At 43.2% G+C, this 22,485-nt stretch overlaps 1 protein-coding gene across 11 annotated transcripts in view; it reads right to left on the bottom strand.

The window, feature by feature from the left end:
- LOC111834463 (uncharacterized) overlaps window positions 1–15,438 on the bottom strand; it is a 28,308-nt gene extending 12,870 nt beyond the window's left edge. For 6 of the 11 annotated variants that reach the window (XR_011992731.1, XR_011992730.1, XR_011992734.1 and 3 more), the window contains exons 1-4: window positions 15,312–15,382; window positions 14,221–14,357; window positions 13,590–13,748; window positions 12,969–13,025 (exon numbers count right to left, since the gene is read on the bottom strand). Coding sequence is in view for 1 of the 11 variants with exons in the window: in XM_072715761.1 (XP_072571862.1) it covers window positions 12,969–13,025; window positions 13,209–13,446; window positions 13,590–13,748; window positions 14,258–14,311; window positions 15,312–15,368 (565 nt within the window). In the remaining 10 variants the exon portion in view is untranslated. Of the gene's footprint in view, window positions 1–12,968; window positions 13,026–13,208; window positions 13,447–13,589; window positions 13,749–14,220; window positions 14,358–15,311 lie in introns of those variants that run through there. The other 5 variants (XM_072715761.1, XM_072715757.1, XM_072715758.1 and 2 more) reach the window with 5 other exon arrangements.
- Between the last annotated feature and the right edge of the window lie 7,047 nt (window positions 15,439–22,485).

The raw sequence follows: 22,485 nt of genomic DNA on the forward strand, positions 1-22,485 counted from the left end.
TCCAATCAAGATTTTACTTACTTTTCCTACCTTTCCAACCCATTCTAATGCCATCATGATGGCATATAGTTCAACTGTATACACACTAAGTCCATTCGATGTTCGTTTGCTTTCTTCACTTCCCTGGTGACCTATAACAAATGCAGATCCAGTCCTTCCAGATTCAGGATCTTTCGATCCGTCTGTGTAAATCTGAATATGGTCTCCATACTTGTGTTCCACATATCTATAAAATTCACCTACTAGGTCTATATTATTACTTATTGATTTGACTTGCCGCAATTGAAAATCAACTTCCATGGTTTCTATTTTCCACACTGGACAGTCAGGCCACATCACAGTAGGACAGAACTCTGTTTCTCTCACCCCCAAATCTCTAGCTGCCTCATCTCCTACCCACCCAAAACTATTCTTTCGTACCCTTTCCTTTTCCCAACAGGATCGTAACATTCTCTTAATGGGGTGACTGTCTCTACGTCCCTTCAAATTAACCCAATAATTTACAAGCAGCTGCTTACGTCGAATGTGCAAAGGCAGTTCTCCCGCTTCCACTTGAAGCGCACATACTGGAGACGTTTTTACTGCACCTAAGCATAACCTTAAAGCTCTAGCCTGTATTTTATCAAGCCTCGTAAGTACAGATTTGGCTGCTGACCTGTACACCACACTCCCATAGTCTATTCTTGATCTTATTAAACTTACATATATATATTTCAGTGATTGATAGTCTGCACCCCATTCTCGTCCTGTTAAACACCTCATTGTATTTAGTACTTTTTTGCACTTACTCTCCACCTTCCTTATATGTTCTCCCCAGGTCAACCATGGATCAAAATGTAAACCCAGAAAGCAAAATGTAGTAACTTTCTCCAAAGTACTTCCATATAATTTTAAATTAATCCCCTCATTAACTTTCTTCCTAGTAAAAAACATTACTTTAGATTTTTCAACAGAGAATTTAAAACTTTTTTTATTCCCCACCTCTCAACCTGCTGGATACCTTCTTGCAGTTTCTTAACTATATACTCCACATTTCTTCCTCTCTTCCAGAGTGCCCCATCATCCGCAAACAAAGATCTCCCCATGTCCCCTTGTATATGTCCATATATATCATTTATCATAATTGAAAATAGTGTGGGACTTATTACACTCCCCTGAGGGGTTCCATTTTCTGCCACTTGTTTAAAAGACAGTATTTTCCCTATCCTAACCTGAATTGTTCTGTCTTTCAGAAAATCCCTAACCCAATTAAAAAGTCTTCCTCTAATTCCCATTGTATATAACTTAATCATCAACCCCTCTCTCCATAGCATATCATATGCTTTTTCCACATCAAAAAAGACTGCTACAACTGTCTCTTTATTCACTTGAGCTTTCCTTACCTCATCTTCCAAGCATAACACTGCATCCATAGTACCCCGTCCTCTCCTAAATCCACTTTGACACTCAGTCACCATTCCTTGTTTTTCCATAACATACATTAGTCTCTCATTTATCATTCTTTCCATTAGTTTACAGATATGAGAGGTTAGGGCAATGGGTCGATAATTTGATGGCTTACTAGAATCTTTCCCAGGTTTCCTTACTGGTATAATAATGGCTTCCTTCCAGCTTTTCGGCACTCTACCAGCTTCCCACACTTTATTGAAGAGGCCCAGTAACACCTTCTTCCCCTCATCACTCAAATGCTTTAGCATTATATAGCAAATTTCATCTTTCCCCGGTGCAGACAGCCCAGTTTTTGCCAGTGCTTTGCTTAACTCTTCCAGACTAAATGGTAAATTTTGGTCACCGTCTTCTCTTCCCATGACTTGCAGTGCGTCCAGATTCTCAGTACTAGTTTTCTCTCTACCCCTCTTCCCTTCTTCAGATAAATTATTAGTGCTGTGAACTTTAGCAAACGCATTTACCAGCATTTCACCCTTTTCTTCATTTGTCACTGCAACCTCATTCCCATTACTCAACACCGGGTAGCTCCAATCTCTCCTTTCTCCACCCATCTTTTTAATCATTGTCCACACGTCTCCTATTTGAGTAGTGTCCCCTATTGAACTGCAGTAAGTCCTCCAACATATTCTTTTTGCTTGCCTTACCGTTTTCCTTACTATTGCTTGCGCACATTTATACTGAACCATATGCAGGAAATTATGTGACCTTTTCATTACTTTAAACGCTTTATTTCTGTTTTGGACTGCTTTTCTACATTCATCATTCCACCATAGCACTTCCTTTCTTTTTATTTTACCTTGACTTTTTGGGACAGATTCTAGCGCTGCTGTCATTATACCCTGCCTTACGTTACGTTCAAGCATTTCTATATCACCCTCATATACAACCTGATTTAAATATTTGTCACTTTCTTTCTGAAATTTATCCCAGTTAGCTCTTTCAAACACCCATCTGCCTCCTCTTCCTTCATTAACTTGTGACAAATTTATATTGATGCTACACAAAACTGGATAGTGATCACTTCCCATTGTTCCTTCCTTATACACATTCCAAGTACACAATGCTGCCACATTGCTAGACACCAATGTGAGATCCAGAACAGACTCCCTTCCAGTCCGAACCTCTATTCTTGTTTTAGTTCCATCATTTAAACACACTAAATTTTTCTCCTCCAGCAACTCTTCTATCACTTGCCCATTAATATCCACTTTTTCACTTCCCCACAATGTATTATGTGCATTGAAGTCCCCACACCATATAACATTACTACGACCTTGTCCCTCTACCTCCTCAAGGTGATTTACTTGTAGTCGTCTACATGGATTATAAAAATTTATAATTACAAATTTCTTCCCCCCACCCCATACTTCCACTGCTACATACTCATATTCACTCCCTACACCTACCACCCTGTGCGGCACCCCTTGTTTCACAAAAGTAACACATCCCCCTCCACCACCTCTTACCCTATCCTGTCTAATTGCTACATACCCATACATAACAAAATCCAAATGTGGTTTCAGCCAGGATTCCTGTATACACATAACGTCCGGTTTGACTTTCCAATTAGCAATGGACTGTTTGAATTCTTGCCCGTTGGCAATCAGGCTCCTTGCATTCCAGTGAAGGAGCAACATTAATACAGTAATTAACCCACACATGTTACCTCTTGACTAGACTGCACACTTAGTTCATCCCTCACCTCTTCCCATTTCAAACCTACCATATCTAAGTGATTTATCGCTGCTTTTACTATAATCTGGATTCTTTCTGTTTTAGATCTGCTTTCAGCTGTAGCATTTATTACTCCTGCTATAAATGTCACCAGTTTCTTCTTCTCTTCCCACAGATCTTTACGGTCTTGTCGGACTTCTCTTGTCGCGCTCTCCATACCGTCCCTTTCACACCTCTTATTTTCCATTCCCGTTCGTTCAACAGCCTCAGAATAAGAAAGGTTTTCCTTTACTCTCACTTGCTGTATTTTCACCTGCTTTTTCATCATTTCACATCCCCAAAATGCAACACTGTGATTCCCTCCACAGCTACAACACTTTGGCTGCACTTCTTCCCCACATTTCCCATACTCGTGGTCTCCACTGCACCTGGCACATCTTCTTTGTCCCTTGCAAACCTTAGCCACATGTCCAAATTCTTGGCAGTTATAGCATCTCATTGGCTTAGGCGTATATTCCCTCACACTATATCTCAGAAACCCATAGTATACCTCTTTCGGCACTTCCTTTGACTCAAACACAACCAAAACCGATTCTGTGTCAACTTTGTCAACTCCCCTTGTCAATCTTACAGCGCTTTTCACTGTCTTATTCTGCACCTTCAAGTCCTCAGTTGGCCCTTTTATATTTACAGTAAGAGGAATTCCATATATTACCCCCTTACTGCCACCCATGCTTCTTTCCCCTACTCTTACTGCTGTAACTATTTTAATTTTTCCCATACTACTCATCTTCATGGCCTTTTCCATCTGCTCCACACTATTACAACCTACAAGTAAATTTCCATCTCCCAAAATTCTTGCATATGTTACTTCTCCTACTTATCGTTAACTTAAGTGGGTACATCCTCTTAACTCCTCCCTCTCCTTCAAATCGTACCACTACATTAAACAATCTTTTCACTAGACCCTCTCCGTCACCATCCCTACCGTCACTTTCCGTTCCAGGTGCACTAGCCTCATCTTTTTTCTTTCTCTTACGACTTGTACCCTGCCGTACTGACTGTCCTCTCCTTACTTCTTCCCAATCACTTTCTCTCCCCGCATCACTACCAGTCCCCTCTTGCGCACTACAGTCCATACCATCCGTTCTCGTCCCTGCCATTTTGCTAAAGTTGATATATATATAGCGGGGAAACACCGCTACCGGACCTATACAGGCCGTCGGCCGATGCCTCCCACACCACTCCCCAATCGACTCACTACCAACTTTCACTTCTACTTCCAATTCCAGGATCAGAAAACTTTGTATTCAATCCACCGCAGTCTTGGATGCAATTCCGTTTAATTCAGACAGAGCCAAAAAAAACCCCGCTCCTGCACGGATCACAAAATGCACCGACTTCCTCGCTTCCGGTCTCTCAGCTATCTGGGGAAGACTGACTCAGACGAGGACTAAATACAAAAGACAAGCTAGACATAACAGGACTCAGGTGATCACAATCAGGGCTGAACACGAGGTAACGAGGTGGGCGTGGCACACATCGGGATCGAACGGAGCGGATCGTGACACTCTACTAGATTTTTGAGTTTTGAGGGCAACTCAAACTTCTAGGTTTTTAAGAAAACCACCTATTGTTATGCTGAGTAATTATTTTTTGTTCAGATAATTTATCTTTCATATCTATAAAAACTTCAGATTTTCAGTTTTACATATTAAGAATTCCTACCAACAAAAGTCATTCCATCCTATTGTCTTTTCTTAAGATTTATCTTTCATATGTCTAAAGACTTTAACACTTGAGTTTAGAATACTAAGGCTTCACCCATTGCAGTGCCCAGGGATACAAAAACAGTTCTTAAAGATGTGCTGGGCTGGGCTTGAACTGGCAATTTTTCAGTCAGAAGCACAGAGATTTAACCCACTGAGCTACATGCTGCCTCCTCTGGACTACTATAAACAGTGTTTTGTGTTAGCACCTTATTCAGCTTATGTTCCATACATCTGAGCACATGGCTCTGTGAGCTAAGCCTCTCTACTCATGGATTAAAGGTCAGCGGTTTAATAATAATAATAATAATAATACATTTTATTTCAGGGCGCCTTTCAAGAACCCAAGGTCACCTTACAGACATAAGAAATAAAAACAATAAATTACAATAAAGTACAATAAGATAAAAGAGGAAAAGCTATAGACAAGATTGACTGCAAGTAAATACTGTATTTAAAGCAAGTAGACCATTTTGAACAGATGTGTTTTGAGCTGTGACTTAAATGAGGAAAGGGAATCAGTGTTCCTTAGGACTGGGGGAAGTGAGTTCCAGAGCCGAGGGGCGGAGCGACTGAAAGCTCTGTGCCCCATGGTAGTAAGACGGGCAGAGGGAACAATGAGATGAATGGCAGACGATGACCTGAGAGAACGGGAAGGAGTGGCAATATGTAGCAGATCACACAGATAGGGAGGGGCGAGGTTATGGATGCACTTAAATGCAAGGAGTAGGAAAGTGTATCCTAGCATCTATGGGCAACCAGTGAAGTTGTTGGAGAACTGGTGTGATATGATCTCTTAACGGAGTCCGAGTTATTAGAAGCTCCTATAGAGTTAAGTTGTTGGTGGATATCAGAGATTTTAAGAGTAAAAAAGGACATGATATTGTTGCAAAAATCAGTTGAGTACATATGAGGGGGGAATGGGTCAGGGGGTTTTGTAATTTTGCTAAAGAGAGATCTGGAGTTCCCTTCTCTAGAACTGATTAAACCGGAGTAGTATGTGGATTTGGCTAAAACTATGCTGTTCTTATAAAGCAAAATATGATCACTGTACATTTCTTTGTGTATGGTGAGACCGGTTTTCTTATAAAGACGTTCCAGTTGCCGTCCTTTGGCTTTGAGAAGGCGCAGGTTGGGAGTAAACCATGGTGCTGAGTGAGAAAAAGAGACAGAACGGTGTTTGAGGGGAGCAAATGTGTTTAGAAGATTATGGAGGTTGTCATTATAGTGTGAAACTAGTTCTTCAGGGGTTGAGGAGCTGTGGATGGGTGAGAGTTCATTTATAGCAGATGAGAAAATATCCGGGTTAATATTACTAATTTTCCTAAATGAAATGTCACGAGGAGTGCAGGTTTTTGAAGCTGATACATTAGCAATAAAAGAAATAAACATGTGATCAGATTGAGGAAAAGTATTAGCTTTGCAGTGTGTGGGGGTGACACCAGAGCAGTTCAAGATATGACCTTTAGAATGCGTAGAAAATTTGATGTGTTGTTGTATTCCAAAACTATCCAGACAGGAAGTAAAATCTCTGGAAAGAGGGTTGTTGTCATTGTCCATGTGTATACTGAAGTCGCCAACAATTATCATATTTGGAGTGAGTACAGAGAAGTGAGTGAGTAGAGCAGTAAAGTCGTTTAAAAAGTCCTTGTTTGGCTTAGGTGGCCGATAAACAGTGCATACAGGGGCGCCGTAAGGGGGAGGAAAGCTAGGACGATTCCAAGGGCCCCTGAGTGACAGGGCGCTTCTGGTGAATTATCGCGAGACCACCACCCCTCCCTGAGTTGCGAGGTTGACAAACGTAAACAAACTCAGGTGGAGTGGAGTCATTAAGCGAAACAAAGTCATTAGGCTGTTGCCATGTTTCAGTCAGGCAAAGAAAGTCCAACTTACGGTCGGAGAGGAGATCCTGGATGAGCTGCCCCTTGCCAGTGAGAGAGCGGATGTTTAGTAGACCGAAGTTGACGCTGGAGATGCCGTTTCTGATAGTGGGCTTGGCCGACCTAGCAGGGTGTGCTAGCGCGTTGTGGCTGACAGTCCGGTAGGTATTGCGGGGAGGACGTCGAAATCTGGACCAGATGGACTTTATGGAGTTAGTGTCATTGATGTTGAAGTTTCGCCGGGACCCTCGGTGGATGTACCTGCGACGGGGCTTGAGAGCGATGTCTGGATGGAGGTGCAGAGACACGGGTGGAGGGACAGACAAGTAGAAGCGGAGCCTAAAAAGTTCGCTTGCGGAGTACTGCTGCAGAGTTGTCGCCGGGTGGTGAACAATGGATAACAAAACCCAGGTGAGCACAGACCACACACACACCCTGTGGATCCACATCTTCAACAGCAGAGCGCTGGAATATAGCCGGCTGAAAAGTCCCGATGTGGTAAAGTCCAAACAGACAGCAGCAGCGTGAGCATGAGACACCCGCAAATGTTATTAAAATATTAAAATATATCAAGGCACGATTACACTTTAGGTAATCGATTAGAGGTTTAACAAACTTAAAAAAAAAACAAAACTTAAAAACAAACTTAAAATAGTAAACCGCTGAGTAGCGGCAGCCAAGCGCGCCAGCGTTCACTCAACCCAACATCAGTACATGTGGGGACCCTTAAGCAAGACCTGTGACCCCAAGGTCCCTAGGCACCACAACAGGTAGCTGCCTTTCACAGTCAAGTTTGCTGTCATTCCCCACAGGGATCCTCAAAATGTCTCCACTATTATTTATTACTATCATGTAATATACATGCTAATTGAACTGTTTTGTTATCTTCATTTATAATAATTAGTCAGCACATATTTTGCAGTTTTGAATTCAATGTTTAACTCAAATTTTTAAGTTTATGCATATGAAAGATAAATCATCTGAACAAAGGAGAATACGTTGGCACAACTTTTGATGTTTGTAATTCTTAGTATGTAAATCTAAAAATCAGAAGTTTTTATAGATATGAAAGATTACCTGAATAAAAAATAATTAGTTGTCACAACAATAGGTGGTGAAACGATTTGAGACCCGAGCTGTCAAAGATGTCACCCAGGGTGGGAATGCCTGACTGTGACCATGGTGAGCTAAAGATGGGGCGATCTCCAATGTTTAGGACAGGGTTGTGGAGTAACGGTGTGCTAGAGTATTTCTGGAAGGGGCCCAACAATTTGTCGACCCTTCTCCACATGTGAAGGGCACTGGAGATAACTGGACCGAAGATGGATTTTAGTTTAATGGGCAAAAAAGGGAAAGAGGCTAGACAGCAGGGAAGAATATTCTGCTTCAATTAGAAGCCAGGCAATGGGATGTCGGGGAGGAGTGATCCAACTCCAAATTAGCCTTAGGGTGTAAGCAAGGTGGTGAATTTCAAAATCTGGGAGCGTGATACCCCCATCTAACCAGTCTAAAAGAAGGTCAATTGCAATCATGAATAATCATAGAAATGGTAGATTAAATGAAGACCCAGTATCTGGGAGGAGGAAGGGGAAGCATAGAACTAATGAAATTAATCCTTGCGAGCACATTCATTTTAATAATAGCCAGCCTTGTCTGAAATGAAAGGGAGAGAGAAGACCATGAAGAGATCGAGACTTTAATACCCTCCAGAACGCAGCGAAAACCAGCAGCTGCAAGCTTGGGGACTGAGGGGTAGATATCCAACCCGGGTATCTGAAAGATCCCACCAGAGGAAAAGAAGAAGGAAATGAAGAAAAGTGACAGGCAGGATTCAGTGGAAGAAAAGACTTTGCCCAGTTAACCTTATAGCCCAACAGGGATTCAGGTGTTTGAAACAGATTAAGGATGTGAGCAAGATCAGCGGGGACATTACCAAGGTAAAGAAGCAGATCATCAACATATAAGGAGACTTTTTAAGAAGCACCTTCAACCAGAACAGGAGAAATAAGATCTGAATGGCGGAGAGCTGGGGCTACGACCTCTAATGAGAGATTAAAGAGTAAGGGGGATAAAGGACAGCCCTGCCTGGCACCTTGAAAGAGTTGAAAAGGAGGAGAGGTGTTGGCATTAGTCAGGAGGACAATGGAGGGGGAAGAATAAAGGGTATAGCTGTCAAGTCTCCCGTTTTGACCGGGAAACTACCATATTTTACCCCTCTTTCCTGCCGTCCTCCTGTATTAGTATTTTCCCGTAAATCTCCTGTATTATAATATCATATAAAAAAAAATTCTTTGTCTCTCCAAACTGAACTGTCAGTAGCCTCGCGAGAACTGCCACCTGCAGTAGCCTGGGTGGTAGTTGTCACGAGGTTAGTGCCGACAGCGGGAACAAATCTGGAACAACAAAGGAGAGAAATTGATGTATTTGAAGAAGAAGGCATTCCAAGTCGTGTAAATATCTCAAAAAATGGAACAGCGAATTTACTTTCCTAAAGAGGAGCAGGATGGGGCACAGTCATGCATTTTGTAAGATTTGTAACTGCGATTTTAGTGTCTCCCACGGGGGAAGGAACGATGTCAGTCAGCATGAAAAATCCACCAAGCACAAGCGCTGGCTAGAGGTACAGAAACATGCCCAGGTGATGTTAGCATTTGTGACTAGAAATACCACCGTGGCAGACCAGGTAATAAATGCGTAGGTTAAAATGGCAATGGTGTGTACCAAAAACAATGTTACTTTCACCTTCTGTGATGACTTCAACAAGGATACAAAGTCTGCAACAAATTTGTATAATAAGTCATTAGTGAATGCCAGAGAGCCACATGAGTGAACATGAGAAATTAAAAGAAAACGTGTAATGAAAATAAAATGTAAAAGACAAGTGGTTATTTTAGATTTCTTGTACACCTGTCTTAAAATGTAAGAGATACTGGAGCTTGGTTGGGGTGGTGGGATGGCTTGTGGCGGGTGCCAGAAAATTTCCCTTATTTTCAAATCCAGAACTTGACAGGTATGATAAAGGGTCTGAACCATGTTGGTAGAATAAGGGTCAAATGGATCCTCCACAAAAATGTCCAATTTATCCTATTGAAGGCCTTCTCCACATCTAAAGAGAGAAGGGCAGCAGAGAACAGAAAGGAAGGAGTAATATGAAGTACACTTAGCAGGTGGAGCATGTTGTTGGCGGCATGGCAGGACATTATAAAGTTGGGTGAATCAATTCACAAATCATCACCTGCAGTCAACGAGCAAGCAGCTTGACATCAGAGTTCATCAGGGACAACGGCGGTAGCTGGAACAGTCGGTGGGGTTTAAGCAGTAAAGTCATCATGGATGAATTAAGAGAAGGAAGCAGAGATAGCAGAATTCAGCATATGGAAGAGCAGAATAGAAAGCTGTTTCCAAAAGGCAGAAATGGGTTTGGGAGGGAGGCTATCAGGCCCTAGAGATTTTTCCCTGAGTCAGAGTTCAGTGAAAGAGGAACATCAAGTGTGGAGGCCTCTGAACCTGATTGCTGGGGGAGGGCTAAGGCATCAGGAAATAAATCAGGATCAGAGGGTGGGGAGAATAAGCTAATAAAACTGAAAAAAGCAATTGTTGATTTCCAGAGGGTTGGTGTGAGGACCCTATCTTTAGTTTTAATTGAAGAGATAATTGAAAATGAGTCACATTGCCTAAGCCTGAGAGCCAATATTGTATTAGGTCTGGCACCAGACATATAATAGTGAGACCTGGTGTGATGAACCATAAACTTGGTGCGACGTGACAGAAGACCATTCATATCAGCCCTTGTCTTGGGAAATATGGATCTCATGATCATTTCTAATTGAGATGCTACTTTTCATCAGAAATCTTCTGACGAGATTCACAAGCCAAACCACTGCCGAGAGCAACCATGGCATCACGAAAGAAGCCCTTAACAGTCATCCAACAGTAGTAGGCTGGGTCATCAGTTGAGCCCGTATAAATAGAAATAAATTCTTCAAGACTAAGGGTCAAATAAGCTATAAATTTGGAATTTTGAAGCAGAAATGTATTACATTTCCAACACAAGCCCCGAGGAGTTAAAGATGGCACAGCCGACTGGAGGACAGCACACTTGTGATCAGATAAAGAAGAAGAAAGCAGAGAAGCATTAAAAACAACAAGTACAAGAGTGCAAGAAACAAAGATGTAATCTATGCAAGACTGTGACTTGAAGCGAGGAGAGAAAAAAAGTATTCTCTGGTGGAAGGGTTAAACAAAATGAGTCAACCAAATAGAGGTCCTCCACAAATTTACACAAGGGACGGGTGGAGAGGGGTAGAGAGATTTATCCAGGACAAGGTTGTGGATGGCATTGGCATCAGTTCCAATAACAAGCTCAAATTCCTGAAATTTAAGAATATAGTTAGAGAGATCCAGGAAGAATGAGCCATGTGGGGGGGTGGGAGCATAAGCAGCAACAACAGACATTCCTGCCCTCCAGGTTGGAAAGAATATAACAGAACCTGCCATCACAATCTCCTCCCGAACTAAGAATACAAATTTGAACAGCCCACCTGACCAGTATGACCACCCCACATCTCCGAAAGGAAGCCGATAAGGAGGAAACAACCCTATAGAACTTGGAGGCTGCCTGTAATGCATCCCGCCATAGTAAATGGGTCTCTATTAACTTTATACATGTTAAGATCGATGCCCTGCATTTTCAAAAAATCAGACACAATGGACCATTTTTCTGGGGTGTTCAGAGTTGTAACATTCCAAGAGACTATATTTACATTACCCATAATCTAAATTAAAAAAATGGACAGCAATATGTCTCAGGGAAACTCCCCCCCGCCCCCAACCCTATTCAGACCACCATCGGAGAATGCGCGGACATGGCACCCAAAGCCAAGCTGCAAAATGAACTAACTCTGCGCACAAGTCCCTCACTGCTCTCTAAGTAATGATGGTAGAAAAAAAGACAGAACCTATACCACCGTTACTGCCCTGTGTAAAAAACAGAAAAGAGCCAGTGGAGAGAGGCCAGTACAGGACTGATATGCACGTTTCCTGTTCCAAGTTAGAACTCTTTCTGTATATTCTGCACCAACTGGATTTGGTTTATTTAATGACGCAGAGGCTCACCCAACCAATAGTGTGTTGCTGTAGTCCAGTCTAGAAGTTATTCAATTCAATTAATTTTTATATAGCAAGAGTCACCCAAAGGCACTTTACATGGGTGTATTGTGATATATTGAATGGGAGGTATTTTCTGCAAAAAATAAAATGAAAATGATAAAATGAATATACAATCTCCACTTTTGCCATTAGTCTATGCACAAAAATCCTGCCAACATGAAAATTAAAATGAAATAGCACCATTTGCATTTTAATTTTCTACTCATATATGAGTCAGATGTGAAAAATTCAAAATAAAAATTAAAAAACCTTTTCGTTTTTTCATTTTCCAATTTGACTTTTCAAACGAATCGGAAGCTGCAAATAAGTAGCTAACTGAAGCCGCATGTAACTTGCCATTAACGTGCCATTAGTTTGCGCAACACGGGTGCAAGAAACACAACATCAACGGAATCAGCAAACGAACAAAGAAAGCACAGCAGTGATCCATAACTCCGCCCACTGGCCCGCTTCAGTGTACACTCACCTAAAGGATTATTAGGAACACCTGTTCAATTTCTCATTAATGCAATTATCTAATCAACCAGTCACATGGCAGTTGCTTCAATGCATTTAGGGGTGTGGTCCTGGTCAAGACAATCTCCTGAACTCCAAACTGAATGTCAGAATGGGAAAGAAAGGTGATTAAAGCAATTTTGAGCGTGGCATGGTTGTTGGTGCCAGACGGGCCAGTCTGAGTATTTCACAATCTGCTCAGTTACTGGGATTTTCACGCACAACCATTTCTAGGGTTTACAAAGAATGGTGTGCAAAGGGAAAAACATCCAGTATGCAGCAGTCCTGTGGGCGAAAATGCCTTGTTGATGCTAGAGGTCAGAGGAGAATGGGCCGACTGATTCAAGCTGATAGAAGAGCAACTTTGACTGAAATAACCACTCGTTACAACCGAGGTATGCAGCAAAGCATTTGTGAAGCCACAACACGCACAACCTTGAGGCGGATGGGCTACAACAGCAGAAGACCCCACCGGGTACCACTCATCTCCACTACAAATAGGAAAAAGAGGCTACAATATGCACGAGCTCACCAAAATTGGACAGTTGAAGACTGGAAAAATGTTGCCTGGTCTGATGAGTTTCGATTTCTGTTGAGACATTCAAATGGTAGAGTCAGAATTTGGCGTAAACAGAATGAGAACATGGATCCATCATGCCTTGTTACCACTGTGCAGGCTGGTGGTGGTGGTGTAATGGTGTGGGGGATGTTTTCTTGGCACACTTTAGGCCCCTTAATGCCAATTGGGCATCGTTTAAATGCCACGGCCTACCTGAGCATTGTTTCTGACCACGGAGCCGGAGGCGGGACCGAGGGCCGGCACCGCGGAACCAGGGGGGGACCCGGCGGAGACCGCCGACCCCGAGCCGGAGGACCCGCAGGCAGCCACCGAGCCACAGCCAGGGGCCGAACGGGCGAGCCAGGGGGCAGGGAGGGCGGGACCCGGACCCGACGCCTGTGTCCTCTTCTCTTACGGGACACTGAAAGGCGGGGTTCCGGGTGGTGTTGGCCTTGTCGGGGCAAGGGCGAGGGAGTCAGGAGGGAGGTGCCCGAGGGTGTAGACTCGGGCAGAGCAGGGGGCGTGGCTGCAGGCGAGCGGCTGGAGCCTATTTTCCTTGAGCCGGCGGCCCAGCTGTTGTAACATGGAACGTACCTCTGCCATGACACGTTCCTCTGTTTGCGGTCGCACGTCCTGGAGGAGATCCCAGCTTTGCGTCACCAAGCTGTTCAGAGCTGGGTCGTCTTGGATCTCGGGTAGCTCTCTCCAGTGTGCTACCTCATGCAGCAGGATGAGCCATTCGTCCTCCTCCTGCTGCGTTGCGTTGGTGGGGAGATCGGTCATTCTGTTATGATCAGTGCTGCAGGCGAGCAGGAAAGCAGACAAGCTGACCAGGAAGTCGAATAAAACAGGGGTTTATTCGGAGGACAGGACTGTGGAAAGCACATCAAACAAACGTCAATGACCGATCTGGGGTACACCGACTAGAGGTCGACCGATATGGGTTTTTCAATAGCCAATAACGATGACGATAGTTAGGAGTCAGGGTCAGCCGATGGTCGATATATGCTGCAAATATTTTTTGGCCGAAAATTGGACGTTTTCCGCTCTATTTGCATGATAAAATATCACATTAATAATAACAAGCGATACACAATTTCTCAACTTAGCATTTATTGAATACTGACTTATTTAAGTTTATATTTAAATTTACACAACAAAAACACAATACAACTTAAAAACAACTTAAACTTATAAACAATAAAGATAGCAGCATCAGAATCACCTTAGCAGCAAACTCATTCTTCAGCTCCCAAGCTCACCAGTCTGCTGCAGATATTGCACCTGGCTTTTCCTGGTGTTGGCTTTGTGAAATGCTACCATACAGGATTAGATTTTTGTTCAGCCATCAGACAGCAATTACTAAAACATAAGAATAAATGCAAGGTTAGAATTTTTATTATAGTACCTTCATCTTCAATTCATTCTACAATTCCAGTATTCCATGCACATTAAAACAATTACACTCTAATACATTTTGAAGAAAAAAAAAACACTAAGTGCATCATGGTATGATGAGTAGTGTACACTAATATGTTGTTTCTGTTGTTAGCAGACAGATAGCTTAAAGCCAAATTCACAATCAGAATCTAGTGATCACGGAAAATAAAATAACTGTCGTATTGCACAGCCTTGTATGCAAGGACAACATAAGCCCCTAGTGATTGTGACGTACGTTGTCTACGTATAAGCCCGTATAAAGGACAGACATGTTTAATGAGGAAACTGCGCAAAGTCATGCACTTTTTATCTAGACGTCTGACAAATTGTTTGAATCTCCGGTCTCAAATGAAAAAAAGTTGCACAGAAGGACCATTGTCAGCATCAGCTCAAGTAAATGGTAACCACGCTTTCGAACAAACACTTTTCTCCGCCATGCATTGTTCTTAGCAGCTCTGTGTCTCCGAGGACGGCGCTGTCTGTGATCAGGGCAGAGTAACGCAACTCTCACACACGCTGCAGTATTTGAGAGCTGCCCGCTCCGCCCCACACACTCACAGAGTGAAACTCTCCGACACAAGAAAAAAAACATAACTGATAACATCGGGCTGATATGGTAATAATTAAAATGTTAACAATTAAAATGATTTTTAACGATTAAAAAACGTCTGTGAGCCCACCAATAAGCGCACAAAACGAACTCTATTAGAATCAATGATCCTTAATCAAATGTTACCTGTAAGCTACAGTTGGTTGAAGGCTCATTATCATTACCCCAGTTCCCAATAGCGTAATTCGCGTTCTCTTTTAAAGCAACATTTCATAGCAAACTACTTAAATAAACAGGTCATTGAAAGATCAGAATTTAAGCCTTACCGTTTCATCCCAGGACTCTTCCAAAACTTCTGGCTGTGGTCCTGCACAAGGCAGCATGGGTCACGTGTTCCACAGCAACAATAACACTGGGCTGCCCGCAGACGTGCCTGTCTGAAAATCGGCGTAGTGCACTCGGATATCGGCCGATGCCGATACATTAAAAAATGATAAATATCGGCCCGATATAACACTGACTATAGCATCTAACACTGACTGAGACACGGACTAAATGCACAAGACTAGGCAAACGAAACAGGCAACAGGTGAGAACAATCAAGGAATCACACGAGGTAACGAGGTGGGCGTGGCACACATCGGGAGCGGACGGAGCAGGGCGTGACAGTATTTCTACAAAATATACAAATTAATTTCTTAGTGTATTGTTTACGGAGGAAATAGCCGGAAATGGAGCAATGTGGAGATCATAATTTAAGTCAAGGTAAGTTCCTTAGAGCTTTACAAGTTTACAATTAAAAAAATATTTGCTCGTAATTTAATTTTTTTTAAATTATGTGTTCAATCGCATTGAGACGTGATACCATGAATGCACTAATCAAATATAGCATGATATGTAACATGTTTCAGTTTTAAAAGAGTATCGTACTATGCTCTCATTGTGAATTTGAACAAGTGCTGATTCCTCGTGTCAGTTACACACTAACCATAATTTGACACGGTATATTTTTTTTTTTTATTCTTTGTTCGATCCGCGCTTCAGTAGTATATTTCGACAAGGTAGTAAACATCGTCAGAAGTGGCTGTATTCCAGGCACTTAATTCTTTGCATAATTATTACAAAAACATTATTAGTAATAAAAGTTTATTCAATAGCCTCTATAGTAATTATAGTGCTACAATGGTAATATTGCTTTTGTATACACTGGCTGACTATTGGACAAAAATCTTTCATATGCATCGATCTATCTGTGAGGCTGGTTCCTATCCAGCTCTAGAAGAATGCCATCTTTGTTGTAAGGGACTTTTTCACTGCCCGTTGTGTCCTACCTTTAAACCCAGCAAAAAGACAGTGATTGAGGCCCATATGAATCTTCATGTAAAAAGGGCATTGCATTTTAAAGGTAAGTTGACTGTGCAGCTGTGTAAAAGCGTGTAACAGTTTTTTTTATTATTATTTATTTATTTTTATTTTTTTTATATATATTTTTTATATTTTTTTTGTAAAAGTTTAATTGATACACACATTTCTTTAGGGATATTTAGATAAATATTATAACAAGTGTTTAAAATCAGAAGCATATTGAATTAAAACATAAGCTAATTACCTATTGTTACATTTCTCAAAATATTATTTCATTATTATTATGTGTATTTCCTAATATTATATATTATTTTGCAGAAAAAATATATTATAAGGTGCAGATTACCATGCAGGTTAAAATAGTAAAAACTTGTTAACCATAGCTCCTCTTATTTCTCTCTCAGACATGGCTTCAGATTTGCCTTTTGGACTGTTGAGGAAACTGACCTTCTTCAGGACAAGTTGCAGCCTGTATACAGGGTATCCAGTATGTCTAAAATAAGTTATAGCACCACAAAACATGAGGTGGTGCTCAGTGAGCGCACTTCAAACAACGAAAAGCCTGTGGACCTTATAATCAAGGAACAAGTGGCAAAAGAACTACTGAATGTAAGATATTATTCCTTTAATGTTTTCAATAGTTATAAGTAAGAACTAACACGGGCAAATTATGCATTTAGTAGCCATGAAACACATTAAAGTAACATAAATGTGTTTTTGTTGTACCAAGAAATCCCACTGTTTGCAACCCTCAGCAGCTATTAGTTGTAGAACAAAATGAAAGAACATGTTTTTCATACTATAAGTACTGAATGGTTAGTTAAGGAAAGGACAGAGTAGATTACAATAAGTAATTTGAAAATTATGGAGTGCATTATTATATTATGTGGTGCATGACTGATTAGAGTGCTTCCTTGTCATAGGCATGAAGAAATCAAAGTATCTGAAAAGGTTTCTCAAACCATCTTCTTACATCGTTCCTGTGTATTTCGAGGATGATGAACAGCAAAACCATATACCTCTCATATACCTTAAAGATTCCTTGACAGGACCCCTACTGTTTTGCTGATCTAGGAAAAAATCTGGTTCATTCTTGATGTATTGATGCCAGAAGTAAGTGTTGAATTAATTTTGAATGCACTTGATTAAGTTGAGCTTATTATTTGGTAGATAAATCATGAGTTTTATTCCAGTGCACCATCTATGGCCTTTCTGCACTTCATAATACTGATTTTAAGAAGGCAGAGGAAATGTTCCTTGCAGACCCTCCGTTAGATCAAAGCTACTCGTATTTAATCGAGTTTTATTTTTAATTATTCTGTAAAAGTTAAGCAATTTTTCTTCCTTTCAGTGAGAAAGATGTCTTCAACGAATTAGTTGAGAAGTACATGAAAAGGAAAGGTGTTTGGTTGTAAGAATTGTACTTACTATGTTTACATTTTTTTGTTTGTTTGATCAGAAGACATCTTTAATTAGTGTGTTTTTTGTTTTTCTCTCTTCCTTTTTTATGCTCCCCTCTCTTCCACTATCTTTTTATTGCTCTCTTAGTACTACAATGTGTATAATTATTTTTATATAGTATTTATACATTTTGATTTGTTATATATCATTGTCTTAAATGTTTGTTTCAACTTCAAATCTGTCATCTGAATTTTGCATCATAATAACCTACATATTAGTACATATAACCTACATTATAGTATTAAAATATTAACAGATTAATGATAAATATATGTAGTGTGTGTTCATAAAGACGTTTAAAGGAAACATTTTATCATAATTGTTTATATTAATAACCCCCCCCCCCCCATACATTTGTATTTATTACCAAACATCCATCCATCCATCCATTTTCTCCCGCTTATCCGAGGTCGGGTCGCGGGGGCAGCAGTCTCAGCAGGGAAACCCAGACTTCCCTCTCCCCGGCCACTTCCTCCAGCTCCTCTGGGGGAATCCCGAGGCGTTCCCAGGCCAGCCGAGAGACATAGTCCCTCCAGCGTGTCCTGGGTCTTCCCCGGGGCCTCCTCCCAGTGGGACATGCCCGGAACACCTCACCAGGGAGGCGCCCAGGAGGCATCCTAATCAGATGCCCGAGCCACCTCATCTGACTCCTCTCAATGCGGAGGAGCAGCGGCTCTACTCTGAGTCCCTCCCGAATGACCGAGCTCCTCACCCTATCTCTAAGGGAGAGCCCAGCCACCCTGCGGAGGAAACTCATTTCGGCCGCTTGCACTCGCGATCTCGTTCTTTCGGTCACTACCCACAGCTCGTGACCATAGGTGAGGGTGGGAACGTAGATCGACTGGTAAATCGAGAGCTTCGCCTTTTGGCTCAGCTCCTTCTTCACCATGACAGACCGGAAGGATCCCATCCCCGACCCGGAGAGAGCATTCTACCCTTTTCCGGCTGAGGACCATGGTCTCGGATTTGGAGGTGCTGATTCTCATCCCAGCCGCTTCACACTCGGCTGCGAACTGTCCCAGCGAGAGCCGAAGGTCACGGTCTGATGAGGCCAACAGGACCACATCATCTGCAAAAAGCAGAGACCTAATCCTGAGGTCACCAAACCGGACACCCTCAACGCCCTGGCTGCGCCTAGAAATTCTGTCCATAAAAGTTATGAACAGAATCGGTGACAAAGGACAGCCCTGACGGAGTCCAACCCTCACCGGAAACAAGTCCGACTTATTGCCGCTCATGCGGACCAGACTCTGGCACCGGTCATACAGGGACCGAACAGCCCTTAAAAGGAAGCCCGGCACCCCATACTCCCGGAGCACCCCCCACAGGACTGCCCGAGGGACACGGTCGAATGCCTTCTCCAAGTCCACAAAACACATGTAGACTGGTTGGGCAAACTCCCATGAACCCTCCAGAACCCTGCGGAGAGTATAGAGCTGGTCCACTGTTCCACGGCCGGGGCGAAAACCACACTGCTCCTCCTGAATCCGAGGTTCGACAATCCGGCGGACCCTCCTCTCCAGAACCCCCGAATAGACCTTACCAGGGAGGCTGAGGAGTGTGATCCCCCTATAGTTGGAGCACACCCTCTGGTCCCCTTTCTTGAAGAGGGGGACCACCACCCCGGTCTGCCAGTCCAGAGGCACTGCCCCCGATGTCCACGCGATGCTGCAGATGCGTGTCAACCAAGACTGCCCTACAGCATCCAGAGCCTTCAGGAACTCTGGGCGGATCTCATCCACCCCCGGGGCTCGGCCACCGAGGAGCTTTTTAACCACCTCAGCGACCTCCGCCCCCGAGATAGGGGAGTCCACACCCAAGTCCCCATACTCTGCTTCCACATCGGAAGGCGTGTCGGTGGGATTGAGGAGGTCTTCGAAGTATTCCTTCCACCGACCCAAAACGTCCCGGGTTGAGGTCAGCAGCACCCCATCCCCACCATAAACAGTGTTGATGTTGCACCGCTTTCCCACCCGGAGCCGCCGGATGGTGGACCAGAATCGCCTCGAAGCCGTCCGGAAGTCGTTTTCCATGGCCTCACCAAACTCCTCCCAAACCCGAGTTTTTGCCTCAGCGACCGCCGAAGCCGCATCCCGCTTGGCCTGCCGGTACCCGTCAGCTGCCTCTGGAGTCCCACAGGCTAAATAGGCCCGATAGGACTCCTTCTTCAGCTTGACGGCATCCCTCACCACTGGTGTCCACCAGCGGGTTCGCGGATTGCCGCCGCGACAGGCACCGACTACCTTACGGCCACAGCTCTGGTCAGCCGCCTCCACAATGGAGGCACGGAACATGGCCCATTCGGACTCAATGTCCCCCGCCTCCCCCGGGACATGGGAAAAGTTCTGCCGGAGGTAGGAGTTGAAACTCCTCCTGACAGGGGATTCAGCCAGACGTTCCCAGCAGACCCTCACTATACGCTTGGGCCTGCCAGGCCTGACCGGCTTCCTCCCCCACCAGCGGAGCCAACCCACCACCAGGTAGTGATCAGTTGACAGCTCCGCCCCTCTCTTCACCCGAGTGTCCAAGACATGCGGCCGCAAGTCCGACGACACGACTACAAAGTCGATCATCGAACTGCGGCCTAGGGTGTCCTGGTGCCAAGTGCACATATGAACACCCTTATGCCTGAACATGGTGTTCATTATGGACAATCCGTGGCGAGCGCAGAAGTCCAACAACAGAACACCACTCGGGTTCAGATTGGGGGGGCCGTTCCTCCCAATCACGCCACTCCAGGTCTCACTGTCATTGCCCACGTGAGCATTGAAGTCCCCTAGCAGAACAAGAGAGTCCCCAGAAGGAATGCTCTCCAACACCCCTTCCAGAGACTCTAAAAAGGGTGGGTACTCTGAACTGCCGCTCGGCGCATAAGCGCAAACAACAGTCAGAACCCGTCCCCCCACCCGAAGGCGAAGGGAGGCTACCCTCTTGTCCACCGCGGTAAACCCCAATGTACAGGCGCCCAGCCAGTGGGCAATAAGTATGCCCACCCCCGCTCGGCGCCTCTCCCCGCAGGCAACTCCAGAGTGGAAAAGGGCCCCCAACCAACACGTAAATGTAATAAAATTTGCAAGATTGCGGTCATTTTGCTCTGATTAAAATTTTCTAAAAATAAATATTTGGTGTTATAAAACTCTTTACCAGAGTGCATTCCACAAACAATGTCTTATGACAGACATACATTACTTGAGATGCGATTATCCCCATCATGCAGCGACTTTTGGACTGAGTTATGACAGAAAGTTGTGTACAAATCAACTAAAAAACGTGTTTTTATAATGGGAAAAAAAATTCAATGTTAAGTGTAATTATGAAAACTACAAAAGAACACTCATTACACAGTTTGTTAAATTGATTTGACTGTATAGTGTGCAGCCTACATAAATGTACGCGGTGGACATATATGTACACCGAACAGTGTTAGTCTAAGATGTGTACCCACCCTAAATTTTGCGTCGGTACTTGAGCCAGGATCCATAGATTCTAATATTGCACTTCACCCCACTAAAGCACCAAACAATAAGGCTGATTTGTGTTGGAGCACGGCGTCTCCACCGGGTCCGTGGATGAGAAGAGATTCACAGCTGACACGGGGAGAAGTTGCAAATCACCGGTTTATTCTCTTGACTGATTATAATCAGGGAGCGGCCGTCTGACATACATTCAGCATGTACAGGAGGAGGCTCTGCCATATGTATCAGCTGTATCCCTTTTAAAGCCCTTTGGGCATCTACCCCCCCCCCCCCCCCCCCTTTCTCGTCGGTACCTTCCGTGTACGTGACAACCACATGTGTGATTCCAGCCGGCTCGTACACTAGTTGTCCTTCTGGAAGGCTAAAAGATAAGTAGGGGCCGCTGATATTCTCTGTCGCCCTCCCTATCTGTTCCGATTAGGTAGCCTTGCCTTGCCGGCGCGCCAGTCAGTTCTCGTTTTGATTAGTTACAGCATTACAGAATCATTCCCTTTATTTCATTAATTATTCCCTCAATTGGCAAAATTAAATTGCTATACACATTTTCATGGTACCTTGAATGAGTTTTCAATATTCGTCGATTTAATAGCAGTCCCACATTATAGATATAATTCATTTCCTTCTGGTACATTTGTCATAAAGGCAAAAATGATCGATATACGTATGTAGGTACACACGACAGAAAGACTGAATTGCACAAGAGCAAAAATTTAAGTAACGCTACGGAGAGCCGAAGTTTTGCCGAAGTACCAAGACACCTTAATATTTTCTCAAACAAACCCTACAAATTATACATGTATTAATAATAATAGACACAATTCATTACTGCATGCTGATTAAAATATTACATTGCAGTATGTTTTGCGCACACACACGTTGAAAATGTCTAACAATAGCAACATATATGGTAAAAATAATGTTCTGTCAAAAGTACAAAGCTACATGTAAAGGAAAGACGGGAATATTTCTCCTCCGAAATTCATTGTAACCTCCGTAAACACTACACTAAGAAGTTAATTTGCGTATTTATTTTGAGGACGGACTACCCGTAAAACTCCACTCCTAATCATTTTAAGGAGGGACGTCCTGTAAAACGCTCCATTTCCGGTTAAACTCCACTTCCTGTAAAACTCAGCTTTTTTTTTTTTAATTGCTTTTTTAACGGTATACAAACAATGTAAAACACATAACAAATACA

This window comes from Paramormyrops kingsleyae, chromosome 8, assembly GCF_048594095.1.
Source record: "Paramormyrops kingsleyae isolate MSU_618 chromosome 8, PKINGS_0.4, whole genome shotgun sequence".
NCBI classification, from domain to species: Eukaryota; Metazoa; Chordata; class Actinopteri; order Osteoglossiformes; family Mormyridae; genus Paramormyrops; species Paramormyrops kingsleyae.